The sequence below is a fragment of the Lissotriton vulgaris genome, chromosome 1_1 (genome assembly GCF_964263255.1).
Source record: "Lissotriton vulgaris chromosome 1_1, aLisVul1.2, whole genome shotgun sequence".
Classification (NCBI taxonomy): domain Eukaryota; kingdom Metazoa; phylum Chordata; class Amphibia; order Caudata; family Salamandridae; genus Lissotriton; species Lissotriton vulgaris.
Genome location: NC_141685.1, coordinates 1,431,108,285 through 1,431,130,114, shown reverse-complemented (window position 1 = coordinate 1,431,130,114; position 21,830 = coordinate 1,431,108,285). Strand labels below are relative to the sequence as shown.

Sequence of the window (21,830 nt, the reverse complement as noted above, 5' to 3'; positions counted from 1 at the left end):
TAAAAAGCAAAGCTCAGTCTATACTGACAAGAGAGAGCCGGGACATACTAGAAGGCCCCATTTCAGAAGAAAAATAATAAAGCTGCAGGGACGGACGGATGCCCTCCCTGGCGAAGTGTAGAAGACCTTGGAGGACGTGATAGTGCCCAGACTTTGCGAGCTGTTTAACTATATCTATAGCCCTGAAGGCAGGATTCCCCCATCATGGAAGGAGGCAATAATAGTGTTCATTTTGAAGCCCGGGAAGGATCCGCTCAGGGCCGACTCATATAGACCAATCTCCTTGCTAAAGGCAGATTATATGATCTTTACCAGCATTTTGGCAGGGAGTTGGTCAGGGTTGCCCCCGAGTTGATTAATGTAGATCAAAAGGGTTTCATGCTGGGTAGATATATCCAAGAGCAAACTTTGCAATTAATTGGCTGTATCTATCTGGCAGTGGCACGTCAGAGCCCTTGGCAGTGGCCGCCTATGACACGGCCAAGGCGTTCGACCGTGTCAACTGGTTATTCCTTTGGGGGACTCTAAAAGCAATGGTGTTTGGTCCATCTTTTGTAGGTGTTATGAGGGGGGCCTCTGCTTGTATTCTGCTTCATGGCGTACTGACACTGACTTTCAGTATACAAAGGGGAACACGACAAGGGTGTCCTATTTCACCCCTGCTGTTTAACATCTATATTGTACCTCTTGCTCAAGCCTTGATTCTTGATGCACAAATAACTCCTTTCCAGGTATCTGACTACAAGTGTAAGCCGGCCCTAGATCTGCTGGTTTATACTAATAATCCAGCAGAGGTGCTTTTTCATGGTAGAAAATACCCTGAACGAGTTTGGCTTGTACTCTGGATACTCAGTTAATCCCTCTAAGACTGAGGTGATGTGCTGGGGTGTTGAAGGCTGGGCCTGGAAATGCAGTGGGGAGTTTAGGTATCTGGGGATCACCATATTACAGGACCTAGCGGATATTCCCGGGATCAACTTGAGGAAAGTGTCCAAGGAAATCGATCACCTTTTCCTAAAATGACAGAACCTTCCCCTTACTATTTACGGTAGAGAAAACTTGGTAAAAATGGTTATCCTACCCAAGTTGACGTATCTGTTTGGTACTATCACCCTAGTCTTTCCCGGCAAACTTCTGGGTAAAATTCAAAGTAAAATAGGGAGCTTCATCTGGAACAATAAAAATTCCAGGCTGTCCTGGAAGAAGTTAAAACGGAGGCTATTAAAGGGTGGGCTCGCCCCTCCAGATGCGTTTCTGTACTCTCTTGCTTTCCAGTCTAAAAATATCCGCTGTTTACTCTCCAGTCCTGCTGAAACTAACTGGGGGAAGATCCTGAATACCATGGCCAATTTCGAAGGAGGGAGCACTGGATTTCTGTACAAATTTGGGGCACCCAGGTTTTTCAAGAAGGTCCGTTTAAAAGTAATAAGATCTACACTCAGCGTATGGCATAATGTTAAAGCGAGATGGGGAATACGATACTATTCTGATTTTGCCCCAATATGGGACTCTCCGGGTCTTCCAACCTGCCTAAAAGATAACTTCGCTATCCCTATTAAAAGGGCAGTAATTACGATCTGGTCCGATTTAATATCTTCGGATAGTGTCCACCTTTGGGGAGTGTTAAGGGCTAAAATAGGGGACTCATTTTCTCGCTTTAAATATTTGCAATTACGTTCTTGGTATTCAGCTGAGAAGGACCAAACCGGCGGGAACTGGTAGGTTGAATATATACTCCAAAATGTAAATCCTAGAAAAAAAGGAGGTGGGGTTATGGTACAGGAGTTTGCTTGATACAGAGCTCCCTCTCCCCCATTCAGTATGGAATTCAACAGCCCTGGGGGATATCTCCGTTAACCTTCACCTCCCGTCCCTCCAAAACTTATAGAAGTTAGTTAAGCCTGCTCCTTTAAAAAAATCGTTTTTATGTTATCAATAGGTTATACTACACGCCTAAAAAAATAGCAAGGTTTGCTCTAAATTCATCTCCTAGGTGTCCAAGGTGTAGTTGGGCGGAGGCAGACGATTTCCATATGTTTTTCAATTGTGATCAGCTAAGGGTTTTTTGGCAGAACGTGGAGAAGGCTTTGGAGGGAATTTTCAAACTTAAGGTGAATCTTAATCTTGCTCTAGTCATCTTTGGCTTTGATAACAACCTTACAAGTCAACTCCCTAATACAATAACAGGTTTATTTCTCTGTTTAATTTTAATAGCCCGTAGGGAGATCTGCAAGTTGTGGAAAGATTCTAGACCCCTATGCTATGAGAACTGGCTGGGCGTAGCTCTTAGTATGGCGAGACAGGACCAAGGTGTGGGAAACATCTGGTCACCACTAATTTCCTGGGGAACGGAAATGAGGCTGGTCTAAGGCCTCAATGGTCCATTGATTACACCAAGCCTCGCACAAAAAGAAGCTGGCCTGGTCGGCCTAAAGTGAATGCAAGAACATGGACCCAGGGCGCCCAGGCAGGAAGGGGGTTTTTATTGTGAAAATTGCAAACGCTTATGGTGAAATGAGGACTAATAAAAAAAAGAAAAAAACATACAAAACACTTGATATTAAAAATTCGATATATTTTAATACCTGTATTATATACTTCGATATTTTGACTTTCTACATTTTAAAAATCGATAATATATTACTTACCTTCAATTTGATATTTTTCACCACAATATTCTGTCCATTCGATATTTTGCCCATTCTATATTTTGACTTCGATATTATAGCTATTCTATATTTTGGATTCGTTATTATGTCTAGTTACCGCACCAGCAACTCCTGGTTGGATACCAAGAATCGAGAATGTGGTCCGGGAGAAAATAATTGACAAGAATAATTTGGGCCATCTTATAGAGAACCTGTGCCCATCCTGGCTGTTGAAGGTACCACAACTGTACTTTTACTGACATTTACTTCTACCAAACACAAGCGATTTGGGTCTATTGATTGCATCAAACCACATAATGTGGCCAATTCTACATAGTAGGCCTCGAGTGCTCCTGGCTAGGTACCAGCCTCCTCTCACTACCTTACAGGAAGTCCCATTACAGGCTTTGGCCAACGATGAAGCATCTTCTCCCTGGCTGGGGACAGTTAACACTGAAGTATCACTACTTCCTGTTACATCGTCAAATACGAATACACAAATTTTAACTCTGGAAGCAGACAATGATGGTGTCTTCAACATACCGCCATTGGATTCAGCTACCAGTTCAACACAGCTTGAAGAGCCTCCCACTTTTGTACAAACAGCCTCTGGATCTTTTGTGGACTTTGAGGACTTCTCTTCAGAATGGCAAGACGGGCGGGGGAAATCGCATGCATCTACAGGAGCAACCTCGTTGTCACTAAAGGTACCTCCCCCTCCCTCTCCCTCTCCTCCTGCGAACTCATCTGCCTCGATATTACTAGCGGGGGCAAACCTGTGTGCTCCCTTCATGTTATCTACCACCCACCCAGGGACAACCTCACCTTCTCCCAACAACTCATGGACACGATATCCACCAACGCCGGTCGGCAGATCAATCAAATTTACTTGGGAGACTTTAACCTCCACTGGAACGACCAGAAAGACGCTGTGGTGAATAGCCTTAAGACTTTCCTCAACGCGCTGGACCTCACCCAAATCTGCAACCGTCCAACACATGAAAAAGGCTCTATCCTTGACCTTATCATCGCCAAAGAAGACTCTACCCAGCTGGAGGCAATTGAACCCTGTGACTGGTCAGACCACCACATCATCACCTTCTTCATCAACGAAAAGGTCAAACTTAACCCGGCTCAACCTGCCAAAACCAAGATCTGGAAGAGGGACATGAAGAATCTTAACCCAAACTCCTTGCCTGCCCACACAGGCAGTCTCCTTCCTCCCCCGACGGGCGTCTCTGATGTGCATTCACTGACCGACCTCTACCTAGACACTATGTCTGCAATAATCAATGAAGCCGCACCCCTGCAAATGAAGAGTCGCCTCCAAGAACTCGAACCCATGGTATGATGGTAGACTCAATGAAGACAGACGTGCTATGCGCATGGCAGAGCGCACGTGGAGATCTGACCCCTCAGCACTGCACCTTAGAGCGCTTAAGAGTAAGAGAAACGCTTACTTCAGAAAAATCCAACGCTCGAAATCAGCCTTCTTTAGCCAACAGCTGGATCAAGCAAAAAACCGACCAAGAAAACTGTTCGAGTTAGTTAAAACCCAAACCAAGACGCAACCTCTACAACCTAACAGTTCAACAAAGGATATTCCAAGTTGCGAAGACTTTTCTGCTTTCTTCAAGCAAAAGACCGACAATATAAGAAGTGATGTCATCAAGGATGTAAGTCGATATTCCAGCTCCATATGCATAACTAACACTCAACCCAAAAACAACGCTTCATGGACGTCCTTCGACACCTATACTGAAGAATCAATTCACAAGCTGTTCGGCACCTTGAAACCTGCCAATCACCTAACAGACCCCCTACCTGCCAACGCTGTTAAAGCCCTCACCCCCCTGCTCCTCCCACTCTGGACTAAAATCATCAACTGTTCCTTGCAACAAGGACATATCCCAGACTCCCTCAAGATAGGGCAAGTCACGCCTATACTCAAGAAACCCACAGCTGACCCGGCCGACCTAAACAATTACCGACCTATCACCAATATTCCCACTCTGGCCAAATTGCTAGAAAAATGCGTACAACTCCAACTGACAAAACACATTGAGCAGTTTGACCTCCTCAACCCTCACCTATCAGGATTCAGAGCAAAACATAGCACGGAAACGGCTATGACACACATAATTGATGACGCCCTCCAAATCCTTGATCACAATGAGTCCTGCCTCCTCATCCTTCTTGACCTCTCCTCAGCATTTGATACGGTCAAACATGAGAATCTGCTGGAGCTGTTAAATACCAGAATGGGCATATCCGGGACTGTTCTCAAATGGTTCACTTCCTTTCTGCACAACCGGTCTCAGAGGTTCAAGATCAACAACGCATTGTCCTCGCCTGTGCCCGTAACACTAGGCGTCCCGCAAGGCTCCTCCCTATCCCCCACATTGTTCAACCTCGTCATGGAACCACTCACCACCTTGCTTCAAGCATCAAATGTACACTTCCATATGTACGCCGACGACACTCAGCTCTACCTCAAGCTTCAATCCCCTGAAGACATCAAACTTTTGAATGCCACACTAAGAAACACCCAAGCATGGCTGGCAGACAATCACCTTAAACTAAATGGTCTGAAAACTGAGTTCCTTCTGATCTCACCTCCTGCGAAAAAGGCCATCTCCCAAACCTGGCTCAATCATCTAACCGCACTAAATGTCCAGCCCACCATCGTGGACTCTGCAAAATCCCTTGGCATCACACTTGACTCCAATCTTGACATGCAGCAGCATATTAGCAAAGCAACTAAAGGAGCCAACTTCCAAATCAACACGCTGAGAAAACTCAAACCCTTCCTACCACCCAAGGACTTCCGAACTGTTGTACAAGCCCTAGTAATTCCTCGCATAGACTAGGGAATTGTGGCTCTCTGCGGGCTCCCCCTAACAACAACGGCGCCCCTACGAGCCTCCTTGAACGCGGCCGCGAGACTCATCACTGGTTGAAGAAAACACTCGCATATTTCCCCTGACTTAAAAACCCTGAACTGGTTGCCTTTTGAAGCCAGAGTTCAGCTGACAATTGCCTGTATGACACACTCGGCCGTACACCACAAGTCACCCAACTACCTCACTCACAAGCTGACTATATCAGGAGGCTCAAGATCCAACAGAAGCGCAAAGAATCTCCTCCTGAAACCTCGTAGATTCCGGAAGGACAAAACATACAAACGCTCCTTCTCTGGAATGGCACCTAGGATCTGGAATGCCCTCCCGCCAGAAACTAGGCTTATCACCTCCTCTGTACTCTTCAAGAAAGAGGTAAAAGCCATCCTTATGGCTAAGTTCACCTGAACCCTATTGCTACTGGAACAATGACAGTACATGGCTCCTATATTATCGGCTACCTGAATGCTTATCTATGTTAGACTCTTTTATGACTGCTACTGGATCAAAATCATTGCACGGATGCTATATTACTGGTTTCCAGATTGTTTTTTAGGGCTGTACACTATGACTTGAGTGCTTTACTAACTTGCAATCCACTCACTACTATCCTACTATTCTGTTTTCAACAGTGTGGTTACTCACCCTCTGGGGTGCTATAATCTTATTCGAGTCAACACTGGACGGCTTCTATATTATTGTTTCTTGATTGTTATTAGTGTGCATACTCTTGTGCGATTGCTACCCTATTTTGCAACTCACTCACTACCGAATTTTATACTGTTTTCAACAGTTTGTGTATCCTACCTACTGTTTTCTGTAAAGCGCTCTGATATCTGCAAAGATCTTGTTCGCGCTATATAAAACTTTAAAAATAAATAAATAAATAAATTCGTCAGACCCACCTACACAAAAAGGACAACATGATCTTTTTATTTGGCTCAAATAGACATACTTTATTCCTCCCTGGATATACATTTGGATTACAATTTCATTACTTTTCCTCTTCATTTGGATTGGTTTTGTGACTTTTTTTCCTGCTTTTGAACAAACACAATCTCCAATACACAATCTCCCTTCTGTTGAACTGGTAAACAACATTTTGAAGCCTCATTCTTCATCACACAAAGTGCAAAGAGACCTTTACCTGGTGAACATTTCAGCTGTTCCAGTTCCCGATGGAATTGTTTGTGATAAAGTATTCTATTAAAAATATGTACCGACAAACTCTACAAGTCCCATACATGTTTCCATAAATTATGTTATCACTCCAGCTACTATCTATGATAATTGGGACATTAACACAGTGCATGAAATGCTTGCTGATTTAGAGCATTAAACGGTTTTTAATATTAAAGAAATGTATGATGGTACACCTAATTATGATGAAATGATCTGTTTTCACCACTATGGTCACCATTATTTACTTAAAGGAAGTACTCTACATGCAGTATTTAATTGCACCCATTTGGAACACTGCCCTACACCACCACAGGGTAGCTCAAAAACATTTGCACAGAGGTTTGCATATTTTCCAGGTCATGATCCAGGAGACCAGGAATCTTCTTATAACCTTACATAATCTCCAGCACAGAATAATATGCCCACTGATACAAAGTTGTTTTAATCTGCATCTTTCATTACCCAGTTGTCGACACAAGAGTATGACTTTTGGAAAAACAATATTGATGTAAAATCAATATGGGGAACTAGAGATTAGCAGGTAGAGATTAGCAGGTTCAGGAGAACCAAGGTTAATTTAAAGCATGCGTTATACCCCACTGTTAGACCGGTCTGGCTTTTTGGCGTAGTCCCTCCTATTTATTATTTATTTTGTCCCCTTTTTGCCCCTCATACCCTTGATAATTTTTGTCCACTGACTTTTTATAGGTGTTGGCCAAGGGGATAGGTGTTCTTTTGTCCCTCATAGTTTTTTTTACCTCAGGCCCAGAGGCCTGTTCTGTCAGGAAACTCCTGTAATTCACAAAATGGAGGGCCCTAACTGTTTCCAACTGCCACATCCTAGACAGCCCCATAGGATAACCGTAGGACTTCCAGAACCTTCTGGACCCTACTGGACTCTGTGGGGGTTGTCTATATAAGGGCAGAGGTTGGGAAGCCATTTTGTGTTGACCAGTGAGTGGAGGAGTGAGGCAGTGGTGAAAGGAGGAGGACGCACTGGGAGCAGTTAGTTTGTCCCTGTGACAGACAGCCACTACAGGGAGACGTTCCCCCTTCTACCCCTGACCAATCCCTCCCAACCACTTTCTTCTGCTGAAGGGATTGATCTACCTGAGGTAGAAGCCCCCTCTACACTTGAGCCCCATTGACCCCTGTCGGGTCGCCCTTGCTGAAAGACTTTCCCAGTTTCCCACTGGCAGTGCTTCACCTACCAGCGTTGTGGAGAAAACAGCTTTAATCTGGTGTTGTGCCCGGTGATTTCCCTGAGGCTTTGAGGGAAAGGCAAGTGGCTGCGGAGCCTTTGTGGCCCTGACGAGTGAGCGTTCCGCTCTGATTAGCGGTTTCCCTGGAGCCAGGTGAGGGGAAAGACTGTGGGCGAGGAAGCGGCTTCCAGCGTCAGGTCCGCACATGCCCCAACCCGTGAGGTATTCCCCGGAGTGAGCAGGCCCCCGCCGGAGACGCTTCCAGCGTCAGGTGACCGGAATCGACCCCTAGCCGGCAACGCTACTCCCCCGCATTTGCGCAGTGGAACTGCGGACCGAGTGACGCCCAGACCGCCGAGGAGTCGATCGGCGAGGGAACCGGCTTTGGCGCTTCTTCGCTACAGGTACCCCTTTCCCCGCTGAAGCGCCAACACGGAGAAGCAGCGCTGAGCAGTGGGGAAGGGGAGGAAACCTGTTAAGTCCCCGCGCTCTTGTAATTGATTTACCCCCGCGCCAGCACCAGGCAAGTAGCTGGTTGGGGAAGCGTGGCAGGATCACCGGTGGCCGGCTGACAGCCAGAAGTCCTTCCTTTATTCCTTTTGCCCCCCCACTCCCAGCCTTCTTGTGCAGTGCGACGAGGGGACCTTCATTAAAAGTAAGGAGACTGGGGGTGTGGGAAAACGGACGTCAGGGAGCCTCTTCCGGCAGAAAGAGTCACTGTTACCAGAGGGGATGCCCAGAACCCTCACAGTATATCGACAAGGGTTCTAGGTTGACAGGAATCTGAAGAGCTTAATAGTAAGGTGTTGGAGGAGTGATTCCAGCTATTCTTCCATGTGTTATCGTTGGGATTGACTACCGGGAGGAGGCCTTCCTTGTGTGTAATCTTGCCAGGGTGTCCTAGCATAACTGAGGTTATTGACCTATCCCCCTTTAGTCAATTACTCAGTAGTTGAACCCTCTTTATTGCAAGGTGTATAGAGCAGTGGGGTTTACGTGGAGAAAGTTGTAGAGGAACTCTTCAGTGTGCAACTGTACTGCTTTTCCCTCTTTATTGAACTGCAATGTATTGAAATTGTGACTCATACTGAAGCTGAATATGTATTGAAATTGTACTGTTGATGCAAGTAATGTAGTGACTTGATAAACTGGAAAGTAATTTCTGTTATTTTCAAAACAAACTAATATACTAAAACTGCATTTCTGAACTAAAGAATAGAGCTATATTTTTATAAAGCAGTGCTTATTTTTCCACATTTTGGTGTAGCGTTTTCTTTTTGAGTGCTATTGCGTGGCTTTACTGTTGGGTGGTCTGCAACCTTTACACTGTGCCTCTGAAAAGTATGTCTTGCCCTAGGCCAGGCTACCCCAGGTTCTAACACCCACCAACTGATTTTCCTGAAAAAACTGTGCAGCAGACATCCAGTCTCTACTTGGCCAAGATAAAGGATCTAAAATACACCAAACATTCCCACTTTTGCACACTTTGCGTATTGGCAATGATTCATTACGCAGAGGACACGTTTAACAACATGCTTTGAAATGGGACATACAATTCCTCATATTCTAATCTAGAGCGATGGTTAGTGTAGCTGTTAGATACTAACTGATGTTAGGCACGTTTTCATGACAACATGAAGGGTTTTATTTATTAACAGGCCAGACCCACATTACATGCAGATAGGACACATAGGAGTGGTCACAACATACAGTGTTAGAAAGTTGTGCTTAGAGTGGCTAAAACATTCAATGTTGTCTGAGGTTAAACAGCATTTGTCTCTTCCTTCTGAGGACATGGCCCTAAAGGATTTTTTCTTAGATCCTTAAAAGCCATGTCAAAAGCGCTTTCTCTATGCAATATACATAAACTGTGGAAAGTTCACAGAAGGAAGCTGCCGAAAGACTTTATGAAATTGACAGAGCAAATTTAGAGCAGGCTCTAGCAGTAGTTGACAATGGTGTGACTACATGTCCACTAAGATATATTCTGTGAGTAACATTGTGTCATCTGCTATTTACATCATACAGAGTGACATGTCCTCTTTACAACATGGGCAATCACAACTTAGGTCTATTATACTACTAAGTTGGACTCTACAGACAGTATGCACTAGTCTCGTTCCATGGAAATATCTGAATGCCACTAGTTTGTTTTTACCATACAACTTAACAAAAGAACAGTATATTATGGCTAAGAAAGACATGACATACACTATGTTATACATAGAAAAGTTAGAAAAATTACAATTACTGATGCAAAGGCAGATTGGATAATAAACAGATTTATTTCTCTGCCAATTTCAACTTTTCACTTCAAATACTTCTTGCACCATCATCTGGTAGGAAGATATGAAGCGCTAGGAGAAGGGTTTGTACATGAGGCATGGATTCTACCTTTCACTTATCGTTGTAGTAATGGTGCGACTGAGCTTTTTCTTAGCGGTACATGCTGTGAATACTTTCGGCCATTCTCTAATTTGCAGGGAGGCTATACTATTTTAGGCAACAGCACAATTACTGAATTTTCTTTTCGAGCTTTGTGATGCTGATTACTTTGTTCTGCTTCCTACTATTGATTATTGTGTTTGTGTATATTATAAAAGAACCTTATTGCTTAAACAGATATTGAAATGCCAATTTGAGTATTTCCAGGTCTCTCTTTGGGCATTCATGAGTTACCAAACGAAATGGTTCTAGATAGTTTTCCATGGGTGTCAGTATTACCATGTTCTGAGGTTGCGCATTCCACCTCTTAGTTTTCTAGATTAGGTGCACTGTGAACAACTAGCCAGGACTCAGGCCAACATATCCTCATGGTGTACGTGGACTCAGGTTTGCACAGTTTTTATGTTTATGTTGTCCAACAAACGCACAATTTTACTGAGAAAGTATGAATCGTACGACACAGGAACCTAAAAAATGAATTCATTTCTATTATTAGATGTTGATGCACATTTTCAAGAAAATATGTGGAGTTGAAAACAGAGAAATATGGAGAGAAAGATGGAGCTAGTGGTTTTGTTTCTGCTTTTATTAATTGATTAAGATCAGAGATTAATAATAATATGCAAGCAAATTAATTGTGTTGGCAGATGTAGACTATTGATGAGATCTTGATGTTGTCAAAAAATTGTGACTATTTTCATACAAGGCAAAACAAAGTTAAAGGATGATGATTGCTCAGACAAAGCAATTTGAGAAAGAATCGTGGAATCAAAAGGGTTCAAATATGAATTTCGTACATGATGCAATGAATGGCATGAATGAAGGAATTCAAGCTGCAGCTCATGAGAGAAGTCCAGCAAGCCCAGGGAGGTAATATGATGATGAATAAGCAAAATACAGAGCAGAATATGCAGAATCAGAAACAATTTTGAATGATTGTGCCACCAGCTCTAGTAACGCAACAAGATGAGAAATAAAATGCCATATAATGCAGGGTACAAACAGAATGCGATGTTTTTAAATGAGGTGGCAGGGAATAGCACATAATGCAGGTGTTTGAAGGGGGAGGAACTCTTGCATGTTGCAGTTTTGCAAGTATATCAGAGTAGCCCATTTATTGTTGGAGAATTCAATGGCCAACCAGTTTCATTTCTGATGGATCCTACCCCCCTCATTAAGAGAAGTCCAGGTTGTAGGGTTTAGGAATAATCATATTGTGAATCATGTTACAGCAGATGTTCCAGTCAAAATAGGGCAGTTAAGGAATTAACAACAGTTTATACTATGTGATTCAAGGCCTGTGAATTTACTATGAAGGGACCTTCTTTTTAAAAATGAATTGCAAGATATATTGCACACTGGATGGCGTATCAACTGAAACACAAGATGAGGATTTTGTTTTGAAAATTAACTCAGAAGAGTGGAGTTGTACCCAGTTTTGACAAAAGATGATCCGACTGGATTTAAGACATACTGTCAAAGAGGCAGTATGGAATTTCACTGGCAAAGAGATTGGTTTGATTACAAAAGCAGAACCCATGAAAATAAAGAATAAACAGATGCAATATTTCCTAGAACTAAACAATACAGAATCACCAGCAAGGCAGGAATGAAATCAGTAATCAGAAAAATAATTGAGCAGAGAATTCTCTGAGATGTGCTTGGTAGTCCTTGCAATTCTCCAGTGATTGGAATTTAAAGTAATTAATGGCAAATGGAGGATCGCGTAAGACCTCCAATAAATAAATAAAATTGTTGAACTTGTCTGGAGGTACCTGCCGGTAGCAGAAAAACAGTAACCTGAATTGTTCCAGCACTCCGCCGAAATGAAGCAGTGATCACAAATCTTCCTGAAGGCTGGCACCATGCATACTGCACCGATAACCGTGTACAGGGAGAAGATACCAAGAGAAAAAGGGTTGGGAAAGAGAGAAAAAAAAAAAGAAGTTGTCTGACTACTTCTACAAATAGGGTGGGTGTCGTCTGACTTCCTTGTTCGCTGGTCTTCAAGGTCGCACCTTTAATGGAGCTGAGATCCCTTCTGTTAAGAGAAAGTAGAACAAAGGGTATCTTCCCTAACTATTACTCTGTCCATCCATGTTCCACTCTATCCCCACTTCCCAGTTGTATACCTTGTCTCTATGAGGAATAGTATTGGGTAAGTAGCATGGCTAATCATCATGTATATCCCTCCCAACTGAGGGTCTATAGTTTTATTATTCTTAAAGACACAAGGAGTAAGTTAGCCTCAGTGTTTGTTACATAACACCATACAATTGTGTGTTCCCTTTTAATCAGTTACCTCTTTTGTGGGCTGTTTGTTATGAATGTCTGTGGCTGCTGCTCTAAGCTAAATACCTAACAAATAACTCAGCATACCATCATCCAACAAGCCTTTTTTCAGTTGTTGCATTCTTTTTTCTGGCTTGCACAAGCGCACAGTACCTCACTTTACTGTGTAAGAAAGGGCTCTCTTGTTTTCCTTGCAGGTGATTGCCTTGAGCAGAAAACATTGACTCCTGATGTCAGGTTGATGCCACAACAGTCCGATCCGGAGGATCAGATAAATGGAAGTCTTGAAAAAACAAACAGGACCTCGAGACAAACAGACTATTTGAGAAGCCTGAAAACCAAACAAGTGGCATATGTAGAGGCGTGACTTTAATACAAGACCCCACCCTTGATGGCAGCCACTACCCAAGGCGATGAGTAGGCCGGGTTGGCAGGGACTGTAGGAATGAGGCCAAAATGAAAAGGGAAATGGCAGTGTTGGTCCATGGAGCACTGTACATCAGGCACACAAGTATGGGAAGGTGAGAGGGTCAAGATAATGCAAACTAGAGGGTGGATTGAATCTGGGGTGACAGGGGACATAACCAGGCAGTACAAACAGGGCAGGCAGGGTGAGACACAACAGTACCAAATCTAGCTGTGATATTGTTTTAAATTCCATAAGAAACAAAATGGTATACAGTCATTGACTTATGCCAAGAAGTCTTTCCACTTCTGTTACATGTGGATTCACAGCTTATCTTTGCATTTCAATAAAGTTCTTGTGTGGTGTAGAATGGCACAAATGTATACTAAGAGTCTTTCAATTTTCTCCCAACTACTAAAAGATTTAGAAAGTCTAAAATTGCCACGTAATTCAGTTCTAGTTCAATATATAGGTAACTTGTTAATAGCATCTAAGATGAAAAGGGCCTGTAAACTGGATATCAATGCCATGGTAAATCACCTAGTAGAAAATGGCTTAATAGTCTCCCTGACTAAAATGCAGTATTGCGAAAAAGAAGTCATTTATCTCGATGTGAGGAAAGTCTCTAAATCACGTCATTCTAATATTAAGCCTTCCAGCCACCCAGAGAGAGGTTTGGATGTTTCTTGGAATGGTTAGGTACTATGGTCAGTGGATTCCAAACTTTTCCTTGATTGCAAGGTTGACATGGAATGATGCACAGGATCCAGTACCATTTGATGATTAAATATCTTGATGCATTTAAGAAATTGAAAGAGAATTTGTCATTCACTCAAACTCTGGATGCCTGATTACAACAGGATGTTTTTCCTATTTTGTCATGAAAAATATGGTTGTGCACTTTCATTTCTCACTCAAGAAAAACTGAGGACTTATGTGCCCAGTAGCACAGGTGTATTGGATCCAGTAGCTGTAAGTCTTCCAGGTTGATTGCAATTGGTTACAGCAGTTTGTTTCACAATTAAGCAAAGTGAAGGAATTGTGATGGCCCATTACTTTGTATAAGTCGCTCACTCAGTTTAGATTCTTTTAACAGGAGCTCTGCATGACAAATAGATTGATGCATTATGAGAAAACATTTCTTGCAGCAGAGAACATTTCTTAAATTCCGCAACACTGCTTCCGACATCAGACAAGGTTTATGAGGACAGGGAAGATTAAATTGACTGAGTTGGAACATGACTCCATACAAGTGACCGAATTGTGCACAAGACCAGACGTAAAGAAAGTTCCATTGGAATGGGCACATCTGATATTATATGTTAATGGTTCTTGTTTAAGAGATCAATTTGGAGGATTGAGAGCTTCCTATGCAGTCTGCTCTATCACAGAAACACTTGAAACATCCTCCTTACCAAATGCGACATAAGCGCAAGTAGCATAATTGATTGCCTTAACAGGCACTTGCTGCTTTTCAGAAGGTTTGAGTGTAACAATCTATTTAGATAGCAAGAATGGTTTTGGTGGCGTTCAATATGGGCAGCTATGGTCATATCTTCGGGAGCTCCAATTGAAAATAGTATCTATATTTTGGATCAGAAACCAAAAGTGGCCGTAGTTAAGGCCATAACTCAAAGCTGGAAGGATATTGTCACTTTGGTAAATAGTTATGCATCTCAGATGGCTATATATTGTGCCCTACTAGAAGAGTTAATTGTTCAGGAAAATGGAAATTAGTCCAGAAATGATACTCTACAGAGTTCAAATAAGGTAAATTGTTTCTTTATAGATTTGATGCAGAAGTCTTTGAATAGGTTGAAACTTGCAGGCGGATGCTACTGAAAATGGGAAAAGTAGGCTACAAGAAGAATTACCAGGATTTGTATGTAAATTCAGAACAGAAATATGTCCTGCCAGACTCAATGTTACTGCCCATATGTAAATACCTCCATAATCAGACTTGTGCAGAAAGATATAGTCTGGTTCGGATTTTTCAGAAATTATTGGGAAAACACATGAAATGTTGCTGAAGATGTAGGTTGTCGTGGTCTTTCATGTCATTTAAATAACCAGGGCAAGAAACAGTTATAAGAATGAAGCACATTGGAAAATCGGAAGGCCCATTTACGAGACAGCAGGCAGACTTTAAGATGCCAGAGAGTAATGGCTCGAAGTATGTCTTGGTATTGGTCTGCCTGTTCGCCACCTGGGTGGAAGTATTTCCCACAAGAAGAGCAGATAGCCTTCGAGTTGCAAAATTGTTGTTGAGGGAATGGATTCCAAGATTTGGACTGCCAACTTCTATTTAAAGTGTTGCAGATAATCTTCACAGATCTCAAGATCAAACAGAGATTTAATTGTAGTTATCAACCACAATCTTCAGGTTTAATGGAATGAACCAATGGCGCACAAGAATAAACTGGCAAAGGTTTGTGACTTAACTGGTTTGAAGTGGCCTGATGCACTTCCTCTTGCTGTGATGAATATGAGAAGTTCTCCAGATATGAAGACAAGCTTTACTCGCAACAAAATCCTAATAAGCAGGGAAATGTGACTTGCATTTGTACGTTCAACAGCACTAGTTTCAATAACTGAGGACATTGTTCTGAATGATTGCAAAGGGCTGGGTGATATGATGAAATCTGTCTCCCAAAAGGTGAGTGTCAACTGAAGACTACAAGGATATACCCTGCCAAGGTCTGAAGGGGGGGGGGGGGGGGGTCTGGGTGTTTATCTGAAAGTATGTTTGCAAGAGGTGTCTTGACAAAAGATGAAAACGGCCCTTTCCAGATCATATTGACTACAAACAGCGTGGCCAAGTGTGCAGGCATACCTCAATGGATCCATGCTGCTCACACAAAAAGAGTGAGAGTACCCAAAGCAGTGGATGAAGTGAATGAACAAGGTACACAGTTCACTCATCAAGCTCAAATCCAACTTTGCAGGGTGAATCCAAGAAGGGGCGTGAAGATTTCTATGGAACTGGTGAAGATAAAGTGGTGAAAAGACAAACATACATTTCAAGTAAGCTAAAGTTCAGATGAAGTACCAGAAATTCCTGAAGTCCAGTTACAGAGTGATCAAAATGAAGAGATACTGCCGTGCAAAAGACCCAAGCAGGTGTGCCAGCAAGCAAGTAGTAGTTTCTGATCAAAGCTGTGACAAATTGCAGTTGAAAATAAAAGTGAAAAAGCCCCCTTTAGGAAGAAAATGATTCACTGTGGAAAAAGCAGATAATGACGATTTTGATCAAAGAGCAAGTTTAAAATTCACTTAGAGCCCCCGCTACAGGTGCTTCCTATGTGGGGGTTGTGCGCGAGGCCGAGTAAAGAGGAGAGCAGGTGTCTAGCAGGCAGAGGGAAGTTCAGTCGGTAGTTGATATAGGATGGTCCTTGGTCGTTAAGAGCTTTGTAGACATGTGTGCGGATCTTGAAATGACATCTTTTCTGGATAGGGAGCAAGTGGAGGTTTCTGATGTGTGGCATGATGTGGGTCCATATGGTGGGGTCCAGGAGTCGTCTGTCTACAGTGTTCTGGACGATCTTGAGTCTTCTGAGAATTTGAGAGGAGATTCAGGTGTAGAGAGTGCTGCTGTAGTAGACGCAGCTGGTGACGTTGGCCTCAGTGATGGTTTTTCTGGTGTTGATTGGGATCCATCTGAAGATTCTGCCGTGCATGCAAAGGGTGTGGAAGCAGGAGGCGACTGCGCTGATTTGTTGTTTCATGTCAGGTGGCTGCCATGGTTGAGAGCATTGTCAGGGTGGGTGTAGGTCAGAGTTCTGCTGTCCACCAGCTGTGGTCCCAAATAGAGGAGTTCTTCAGGAATCAGCACTTCTGTTTTGCCAGAGTTGAGTTGGAGGCAGTTGTCTTTCATCCATTTGGCTACGCTGGCCATGGTGTTGCAGAAGGGGAATTTGGCATTGGAGTGTTCCTCAGAGAGTGAAAGTATTAGTTGAGTCTGTGGGCTCTGACAACGTCTGCGAGGGAGACCATGTAGATGTTGAACAGGGTGGAACTTGTGGTATGCTGCATGTGATGTCCTGGGGTGCGGAGGTGAAGGGAGGCAATCGGATGCTCTGTTTGCGTCCTGTATGATGGAGGCAATCCACTTGAGGGTATTTCACTGTATGCCAATGTCGTTGATGAGGATGTAGTGGGAGACTGTGCCAAACACAGATAGAGGAAGATCAGGGACACCATTTCTCCCCCGTCGAGAAGAGTTCTGATATCATCTGTGGCAGCAATCAGCCTGGTCTCATTCCTGTCGTCCTGGGTTGGTAGCAGTCCTACTTGGTGGTTCTGAGGTCTGGGGTGTACAAGCTGGCTTGTTTGAGGGTTTGTTAGCTTTTGCTGGGTTCAACTAGGTGACTGTCGGCACATTTGGTAACCCAGGAGGAGAAGTTCTGGACAGGCTGGTTCAGGTCTGCTGACATTTCGGGTTGTGTGGTTCAGAGGTCTTGTGTCCACTGAGTCTTGGATATCTTGCCACAGCTGCAGTGGGGCAGTGGTGCTTATCAGTGGTGTACTGAGGGGTCAGAGATGGTGATGTGAACTATAGTGTGATCGGTCCAATTAAGTTCTGTGACAGGGGTGAATTTGACTGTTGCTGGAGGTAAAGATGGAGTCCAGCTTCGTGCATTGGTTCGGTGACCCATTGGGTTAGGCCAATGTTGTTCAGATTCTCCAAGAGGGTGATGGAGTTGGCTTTGTTGACGTGCAAATCAAGTTTGCAGAGTAGGATGCAGTGGTTGGAATTATAGCTATGGGAGTGATGAGGTTGGGGATGGCGTCACAGAAAGCTGGTCAGGGTCCCAGGGGTCTGTAGATGAGGGTGTTTCTTATTGTGCTCTTAGCGTGGATCTGTAGATGGAAGTTGAGATGTTCCATGAGAGGTGTTGGGTCATAGTTGATGGTGCATCGGATGGTTTCTCTGAAGATGATGGCGATGGCCCCTAGTCAGTGGTCTTGATGTATCATCTACCATCGGGGATGACAGTGGTGCTGTTTGGGTTTGAGGAGGGGTTGAGCCACGTTACGGTGATTGAGACATCGGGGTAGAGAGTGGTGATGGTGTCCCAGATTTCCATGGCGTGTTTGCAGACATTGAGCAGTTCTGGGTTTTTAGTAGTCTTCTGAGTGGGGGCGGCATAGGGTCCAGTGCAGGCAAGAGGCCCTTTGTCATAGGACAAGCAGCAGTGGCGAAACGTGAAAGGTCCTTTGGTTTTTCCCTGAGGACGTGAAATAGTTGCTGATGCAGGGTCCAGGGTCAGGAGCTCCTTTGTGCTGTAGTGATGAATAACAAGTAAGTATGGAGGGATAAATATCCAATTTATTTTTAGTAAGGGCACAATTAATTACCCAGCCAAAACTGTATAATTTTACATCGAGAAACGTTAAATTTTTTTAAAAAAACATACATGCCATCGGACCAGTCTCTGACCTACATATCACTTCAAAAATAAATTCATGGGCAACACATACAACAATGTATATGCAATAAAAAGAAGCAAAAAACAGAAGAAAAAACATATATATATATATATATATATATATATATATATATATATATATATACACTCCAACCAGAAAACTCGTGCAGCGCCTTCGCACAAAGTCCAGTAGGCAGACACAGATGAATGAATCCACAGCCAGTCTTAAATCGATATTCTTCTTTCTTTATTTCATGATAAAGTGCAGAGGTGCAACAAGATGCCAAACAGACGCGTTTCGGGCGTGAACGCCCTTGCTCACTGTCCAATATATATATATATATATATATATATATATATATATATATAGGACAACAACCTCCTCCTTTCGAAAAGAGTGGCAGCCACACGGGGGAATGATAAGGAAACTTCTTCATTGCGATGTTGATGGCGAATTCATTTCGGCATATTCATGCCTTCTTCAGCGCCCAAAATTACAGAAGGCTCTCTTCGATATACAAGTTGGTTTGAGTCCTGCGCCTTAAATGTTCATGTGAACTAGGCTCCGCCCCAGACAAAATGTTCGCACCTGTGGCAGCTCCCGATGTTGCCGTGAACTGCAAGGACCAGAATACATCATTCCGCATTCAGGTAAGTGAGATCTTGGGAAGAAAGTACAACCAGCTGGTCGGATGCAGGACTCCAATGATATCGGCAGCCTTGGTTTTCCTGCTTGTCATCAGGTAAAAAAGCCTCCTTACGTCCCCTCACCGCTTCAGCCCCGAAGTGAGGAACAGGTTCTGCGGGGGCCGCAATGTAGATACACGCCGCCCAAGTGCAAGGCAGAATCTCCTCGCAACCGCACTGCCTGCTCCTAGTTCTCGTGGCGAGCCAAGTCCAATCCAGTCCCCTGGAAGCACTAATTATTGCCGGAGCAACCACCAATACAGACTTAGCCACTTGGTGAAGCGGGGGCCTCCAGACTGCGTTACTGGCAACCGCAGAATAAATGACAACACCTCCTCCTTTCAAAAAGAGTGGGAGCCACACGGGGGAATGATAAGGAAACTTCTTCATTGCGATGTTGATGGCGAATGCATTTCGGCATATTCATGCCTTCTTCAGCGCCCAAAATTACAGGAGGCTCCCTTCGATATACAAGTTGGTTTGAGTCCTGCGCCTTAAATGTTCATGTGAACTAGGCTCCGCCCCAGACAAAATGTTCGCACCTGTGGCAGCTCCGATGTTGCTGTGAATGGCAAGGACCAGAATACATCATTCCGCATTCAGGTAAGTGAGATCTTGGGAAGAAAGTACAACCAGCTGGTCGGATGCAGGACTCCAATGATATCGGCAGCCTTGGTTTTCCAGCTTGTCATCAGATATAGATATATATATTGTGCTCCAATTCTTCTGTTACCAAAGAATTATCCACACTCACGGGGTCGATTTTCCCAAGGTTGCTTTATTACAGACAAGACAGACGCCCTCGCGTTCCGGCAAACAGCCTTTCTTGATGTCAGTAGCCACTAGACATCGGCATGTTTTTAAACAATATCCTCACAATAAAGGAAGGACTGCTGGCTTGCTGACATTCACCAGCAATTTTCAGTATTTGAATCGAATTAAATTACTTGGTTTGCAAACAAAAATTGAAATATATATAAAACTCAGTATCTCCAATACCCCAACAAGGTATTTAAATCAATAGTGTTCACTCAATGTCTGGGTTATCCACTTAGAGGTAGTCCTTCTAGAACCTGAGGTACAACACCTATCTTTTCTAATAATGTGCTTATAAACTATTCAGCATATTTGCATTAATGTTGACTCCTCTATATCAAGCTGTCGAAGCAGATGTGTTTCAGCCGTCAATTTCTTCGGGCCTCCTCAGAACAAGGGTAAAGCAAAATCTATGGGCTTGCGTCACAGTATTCACACTGCTCTCAATCTCTTCACAGGTTTCAATCCCTGATTCCCAGTGCCCTTCTGTCCTCTGGGGCTGGCACCCCCAGCAGGGCTACCTTACACAGTGTTTGCTGTCTCATTCACCTGCAGTACAAAAGGGGGTGGTGATGGGCGAAGCATCTGAATCAATCAAACACTCACACCCAGTCAAAAGATCTGAGTTTAATCCATCACATTTCTTTAGCCCACTCTGCCACCCCAGTTCAGACATGGCTTTATGCAAATCTGTCTGACCCTGTGCCTCATGGGAACAGTCCAGCCCGAACTGCCAAGCCATGTCCTCCCTGGACCGGAAACAAGCTTCAGAGGACCGGTTTCTGGCATTCCAGCCATCTTCAGCCCGGCTTGCTTGAATCCAGTGGCAAAGTGAGGAAGGGACTTACGTCTGAGCATACCCTGCCACACTTATGGCGGCCAAAAGCGGTACAAAAGGGGGTGGTGATGGTGCTCAGACGTGAGTCCCTTGCTCACTTTGCCAGAAGAGAAGAGTTACTGGTCAGTGTGGCCGGTGTTAACTGTCAGGGAGTTAGTGGGAGAGATAAGGTTGGCACTGTGGATCAGGGCATCTTGATAGACCAGAGGAAGACTTGGGTCTTTTAACCTGCACGGAGTGCATTAAAGGGCAGCCTGACAGCCAGGTGAGATCCCCACTTACTCCAATGGCCAATGATAGAACAATTAGAATTAGAGCCACTCCTGACGTATCAGACTATGCTCCATTTTGTCCTTTGTCAAAGGAACAGAGTACTAAAAAAAATAAAAAGCTCACACCGCCAACATGAATTTTAAAAGCCAGACACTAAATCACATAAGTGCCTGGATTGGGACTATAAAGAGAGAGGGAGTGGGGTTGGCAGGAGTCTCATCAGAAGAGGTAAGATTGCCTAGAATTCTTGCTTCTAGAACTTGGGGTCGGGACCAAGGTCTGCCAAGCCTCCATGCTGGGTGAGGGGACATTACTCAGGAAGTCAAGATCACTTGCCCTAAACCTGCAGCACCAGCCTTTTGCCTGCCAAAACCAGATTACCTTGTAGATAGACCAGTGGGTCATCTGAGGAGGATAGCACCTTGAGGGTGCGAGATCATGAGGGGAATCGCAGTAACCAAAGTGCAAGGGTACCAAGTTGGTTGACAACCCCCATACACCAAAACGGTGAGCCCGTGTGAACGTGTGCACTAAAGCCCAAGTGTTTTGTGAACGTGTGCACTGAAGCCCAAGTTGCTGCCAGGCATATGTCCTGAATGGGAGTGTTAGCCAGGAAGGCTATTGTCGCTCCTTTTTTCCTGTTTGAGTGGGCCCGCGGCCCCTCTGCTAGTTCTTGCCCAGCTTGTTTGTGGCAGAATTGTATTACTTGCGC

General features: G+C 43.9%; 1 protein-coding gene across 2 annotated transcripts in view; it reads left to right on the top strand.

The window, feature by feature from the left end:
- Window positions 1-13,451, top strand: part of LOC147750644 (uncharacterized) — a 176,597-nt gene extending 163,146 nt beyond the window's left edge. Inside the window, exon 6 of one of the 2 annotated variants that reach the window (XM_086967255.1) lies at window positions 12,867-13,451. In XM_086967255.1, coding sequence (XP_086823381.1) covers window positions 12,867-13,036 — 170 coding nt within the window. In that variant the 3' untranslated portion in view covers window positions 13,037-13,451. The remainder of the gene's footprint in view (window positions 1-12,866) is intronic. The other variant, XM_086967252.1, reaches the window with a different exon arrangement.
- The last annotated feature ends 8,379 nt before the right edge of the window (window positions 13,452-21,830 follow it).